The sequence below is a fragment of the Dendrobates tinctorius genome, unplaced genomic scaffold (assembly GCF_039654945.1).
Source record: "Dendrobates tinctorius isolate UK_male_01 unplaced genomic scaffold, ASM3965494v1 ptg000028l, whole genome shotgun sequence".
Taxonomy (NCBI): Eukaryota; Metazoa; Chordata; class Amphibia; order Anura; family Dendrobatidae; genus Dendrobates; species Dendrobates tinctorius.
The window spans coordinates 38618336-38624045 of record NW_027361696.1 but is presented as its reverse complement, the minus strand read 5'-3'; the positions used below and the strand labels follow the sequence as shown (position 1 = coordinate 38624045).

Genomic DNA, 5710 nt, shown 5'->3' with positions numbered 1-5710 from the left:
TGTCTTTTTATCAGAATTATGGACTCTAGACATGTATCACTTATAATCATAATGATTTGTCAAGGTTTTCTGATATGTCCCTAAATATATATATACTGTCCATGATTTTGTTGATAGGCTGTCCAGAAAAAAATAAAAAGCCAAGTTGGCAACCCTGTTTGCTATACTACTATCTTCTAATGTTTACCACTCTAAAGCTAAAAGTGCCTGATACCTCAAAAATCCCTATAAATTAGTGACCATGGGTGGCATATGTAATGTGTAAAATGTAAAAAAGAGGAGGTTTTAAATCCTGTATGTACTATTAGGGCTCTCACTGGTAGTCACTTGCATGCCCACAAGCACAGGGTTTTTAGATCAAAAACAGAATAATTATTTATTGTCCTTCATAAACTTTATAGCTCACAAGTGACAACAGGTTTTCTCCAGTACAATTGAATAGCATAAACAGTCCTTTCTTCAGGCACAATGAAACAAAGTAAATGTAGCAGCCTCACCAATCAAACTATTCCAGGCATTAGCAGCCCAAGTAGTTTAAATGCATTCATGAAACAAACATACCTTGTTCAGCTCCAGCATAACTCCACTCTGCTGAGCTAACTCAGCTACTGTTATTAGGTCTGTAATCCCCAGGTTGGATTAAGGGTACGACCTTTCGCACCCAGACTATTTTGGTTGTTCCTAAATCCCGGACCCAAAATCCAGTCAAATTAACGCTCTCAGTAACCTGGTATTACTGGTACAGACTTTACATTACCGAGTTCAACCACCTCGAGACACAAATCTGCCATCTAGGACCTTACCTCCTGCTTTCTTACAGTACCCAGACTTCATTTTTCTAGATTACTTTAAAGGACATTTTTAATGGCTGGACACAAAGAAGTGCCAACAAGAGTAGTATAGATCGAAACAATTGTACACCTTATCTCTAACCTTTAGTAAAGCTGCCAAATCTCTAGTTCAGTAAAGGGTAGGTAGATTTCTCAGAGGAATCGGGGTTTTGTCCTTGAGGCAGAAATTATTCTAAGTTGCCTATTTTTCATGGTCCCTAATGCATTGGTGGTCTATCACTATGATATCTAAAAAAACACAAAAAATACTACAAAACTAATATTATTCTTTGAAACACCATGAAGAACATAGAGACATTTTTCAAGCTTTAGCCTGAAGTCCCATTGACCCCATCATTGTTAAACGTTGTTCGAGTCTCACTTATCTGGCTGAGCTCCACTTGAGCTTCACTAGCATCTTGTATACACTGTTTCCTTCTGATGCCTTGGAAACATTTTAGAAATGTCCTTTGAACGTCAGTGGAGGAGTAATAGAACACAATGGGGTCGATACTTGCGTTGAGTGTGCTCAATAGTAGGGCGTAATCTCTCCAACGTGGGCTCTTCTTCTGGATGAACCCAACTATATGCGATATATTGTAAGGGGCGAAACATAGGGCAAAATTGAAAAGTGTGGCCAATGCTAAACATATTGCTCGGGACTTCTTCTTCCTTCCTATTTTGGGCATGGACGAGAGCAACCTAACAAAGTTGAAATAGCAGAAGATGGTTATCATGAATGGAACAGAGAACATCAGAATGCTTCCTTCAAGTCGAAAGGGTAATAAAAGTTTTCTCTGTTCCTCGGTAAAACTTTGGTAGCATTGACCTTGCTGGCTGTCATTACTGGGCAGGACAGTGATTACGATGAAGGGGATGCTGCCATGAAGGGCACTAAACCCCCAGATGAAGCCACAGAACCAGATAGCATATACAGTTTTCCTGCTCACTTTGTACTTCATAGGGTAAGCAACTCCGAGATACCGCTCGATGCTGACAGCAGTTAGGAAGAGCGAACTGACGTAAATGCAGCAAAAATACACACAAACCACGATGGGGCACAAAAAACGTGGCATTGGCCAGGTCATCCCAGAAGCAGCTTCAACCATCTTAAAAGGTAAGATGAGAAGAAGGAGCAAGTCAGATAGCATGAGGTTGAGTAGGAACAGTACGATCGGAGAGGGTTTCTGGCGGACCTTGACCAAGAATGTGTGGCACGCCAAGAGATTGGAAGGCACTCCGGTCACAAAGGCCAAGATGTAGACAAAGAGGACAAGCGGAGTGTAGATGGTAGAAGACATGTCTAGCATTGAGATACCTATACAAAGAGATATAACAATTATAGGAGAAATCATAGGTAAAACTCGAACTGTAAGTATCAAATATATTACTTATGGAGACTAATTGCAAATGAGACAAGATAAACCAAAACAAGTTTGGGGGCTTAAAATCTGTGCTTCTACCTCTTCTTGCTCTCCTTTCTGTTATGATCCATTTTAATTATGTCATATTTTCTTTAAAGAGTAATTTAATTTAATTTTTATTTAATAAGCCAATAGAATATAGGAAAATAAAAAACCTTATAATATGTCTGATAACAGAAATCTGCCTATTTCTCCTCATGGACTGATCTTATAACCTGCCTATTTCTCCTCATGGACTGATCTTATAATCTTAAGAGTAAAATCTGTAAAATCTTTGTTAGAGAATGAAATCTTTATAAGAGAAATGTTCACATTACTGAGATAAGAGATGACACATGGTGCTTATAAAGTTATATAGAGAGGGAAGAAGGGAGGCGGTAGAAGCAGACACAAATGTTCTGCTGCAAGTTCTCATGAAATGACAATCAGGGGAACTTGCAGCAGAATGTCTGTATCTGCTTCTAGCTCCTCCCTCCAGTCATCCCTCCTCCTCCATAGAACCTTATAAGCACCAGCTGTCTTTTTTTTATCTCAGTAATGTGAAAATTTGTCTTCACTGAATACAAATTTTACAGCATTCACACCTGAGTTAAGAGTTAAACATCAGTCCATGAGGAGAAGAAAGCACATACCTCTCATAAGGTATATTACAAAGTTACTTATTTTCATTTGTACAATGGATGAATAAACAATAGGTACTAACCACAATGTACTGGGACAAACTTACAAATTCTGGAAATTCTCTGAAAGAGGCTTACCGACATGAAATGTATCACTTGTCAGATCCTTATGGTTGCCCATGTTTCCAACACACCAAGAACTTTCTGTTCAGTTACTGTGATATATATTTCTCAACTGTGACCAGTGCCGTAATCACCACTGGTATTCACCTGCCAGTTTTAATGTTATGGCTGATCAGTCCATTTAAGAATACTTTGGATAAACTTGGAGGCGAATATTTCTGTGATTCTTCCATCCAATTTCCTCATTGATCAGCGCACATGGCACAATAATCCTTAAAGGAAACATGTCATTGGGAAATTAAAACACAAGGCTTGCAGGGGTGAATGGAAGGATTGTAGGATCTGTTGGTGAGAAACGACTGTCATACTGCAAACGCCATGTTTTAATTTTCCAATAAGGAGGACATGTTTTAAAGGACGGTGAGTGCTTTTTTTCCTCTACTTTTTCCTTCTATGCTTTCAATCACTAGCAGGACCGCCCACTGGGATCCTATGCAAATAAATCCCAGGGATTTCAATGAATAAATTATAAGGTGTAACATTTCTCTTTGTGGAAAGCTCAGTTTGTGGCACCGTGGGTCCACGATCCACATGTGTAACATAATGTTTCTCTTTATGGAGAGTGACAAGGCAAGCCTGACATGTCAGAGTGAGGAGACTTATAAGCCATGCATGCTCCTCTGGGAAATGAAATATGCAAATTGATGCTTCAGAGAGGAAGAGGACTAGAACTCTAGCGCCAACTAAAAGTCAATATCGGATCTTTAAGTCTTGCAATATGACTTACCAATATCTCAATTTGAAGACACAGTATTTTGGGGTGATTGCTCCTTATCAGTGTAAAGTATGAGATCTGATTTGGCTAGGTGAGAAGCTCTGCACTGGGATGTAAGGGCTAATGTTTCTCCTTATGGAGAGCGACAAGCCAAGCCTGGCATGTCAGAGTGAGGAGACTTATAAGCCATATATGCTCCTCTAGGAAATTAAATATGCAAATTGTCTCTTGAGAGAGTAAGAGGACTAGACCTATAGCACCACCTATTGGAAGCAGCGATCCTAAAAGTCAATATCGGCTCTAAACGAGCTTTGATACATGACTTAGGATAAAAGCCAAACCAGAATTTCAATATACAGACACAGTGTTTCAGGGTGTTGCCTTTCATCAGTACAAAGCATGAAATTTGAGTTGGCTGTGTGTGAGGCTCTGGACTGGGATCTAAGGGGTAAAGCTTCTCCTAAATCATATTACAAAGCCAGTTAAAGAGTCAATATTGACTTTTAGAATCCTTGCAATAGGTAGCACTAGAGTTCTGATCCTCTTCCTCTCTGAATAGACAATTTGCACATTTAATTTCCTAGAGGAGCATGCATGACTTCTAAGTCTCCTCATTCCAATATGCCAGGCTTGGCTTGTTACTCTCCACAAGGAGAAATGTGACCCCAGTCCAAAGCCTCTCACCCAGCCAAATCAGATCTCATACTTTGCACTGATGAGGGGCAAATCCCCGAAACACCATGTCTGCAAATTGAGATTCTGGTTTGGCTTTTATCCTAAGTCATATTGCAAGGCTCGTTAAAGGGTCGGTGATGACTTTTAGGATCTCTGCTTCCAATAGGTGGTGCTAGAGTTCTAGACCTCTTCTTTTCTGAGGTGTGAAGACCACTTTACAAAATAGATATTTAGCATTCGCTATTTGATATTTTTTACAAAGTAATGACCCCAACAGGGAATAACATTGAGCAAAAGACATAGAATATAATGATATTTAATTATCCTGCTCCTCTCACAAGTAGAAGAGACATGACTTTCTAAGGAAAAATAAGCCATGTCTAAAAATGTGAAAAATTGCTGAAAAATTTGCAGTATTTGTTTTACTACTAACAACTAGGAACATTATCTATTCTTTTGCACCTCTGTAGGATAGTTGATACCTTATCGACCAGTGAGAATAAAAATAATCATCTTTCTCTATGTAGTAATTCCTGACATCAAGATCTCTGCTTGCTGTCAGTAGCAACTGAACATCTATGACTTGCTGTGGACTCTGAAGGTTGACCTTTTTCTTTTGTGTCCTAAAAACTGGGTGGGAGACAAATCCGGATCCAGATGGGTTTCAATTTAGGGTCAGCAAGTAGAGATATTGGCAAGACATGGAAACATAGTCAGCTGCAGGATATTTCATCATATAATGATTTATGATGAGGTCGGAAACCCACTTTAAGAACGGGCAATAAATCTGATCAAATTTTGGCACCAGAACAAATAACAGAAATCACAAATTTTGGGGGCCGATTCATAGAGCGGTTTCAACAGTTTTCTCAACTTGGAATTGCATAAAAGTTTTGCAACTTTTTTGGGGTTTCACTCAGCCAACTTTTTGGAAATTGGGCATGGTTTTGCAGGAGGGATAACGGCCATCATAATTACTGATGGAAACATGTATTATCATTGTCGCCCAGCAGATGGCAATCATGTTAATAAAAATGTAAATAATAATAATATTTTCCCCATTTACTTTACCTTTTTTTTTTTCTACTTTCTTCCTTTTTGGCTACTTTTTACCCTGCAGCTTTAGCGAAGCTTCAGTTTTCTTTCTCCCTATTTTTATAATTTAAGAATTTGACATCTTATTGTTACTTTTTTCTCTTAGTTACAATACATAGTTCCCCATTTTATATTTGCCCAAACTCTTAATACAATTGCAAAAGAAAC

At 38.7% G+C, this 5710-nt stretch overlaps 1 protein-coding gene across 1 annotated transcript; it reads right to left on the bottom strand.

The window, feature by feature from the left end:
- Positions 1-1159: 1159 nt before the first annotated feature.
- LOC141084978 (free fatty acid receptor 2-like) lies at positions 1160-2131 on the bottom strand. The gene has a single exon (XM_073569906.1). The coding sequence runs from the start codon at positions 2129-2131 to the stop codon at positions 1160-1162; it is 972 nt and encodes a 323-aa protein (XP_073426007.1).
- Between the last annotated feature and the right edge of the window lie 3579 nt (positions 2132-5710).

Excerpts from the sequence above, each read along its gene's own strand:
- LOC141084978 (XM_073569906.1), bottom strand. The coding sequence starts at position 2,131 with ATGTCTTCTACCATCTACACTCCGCTTGTCCTCTTTGTCTACATCTTG.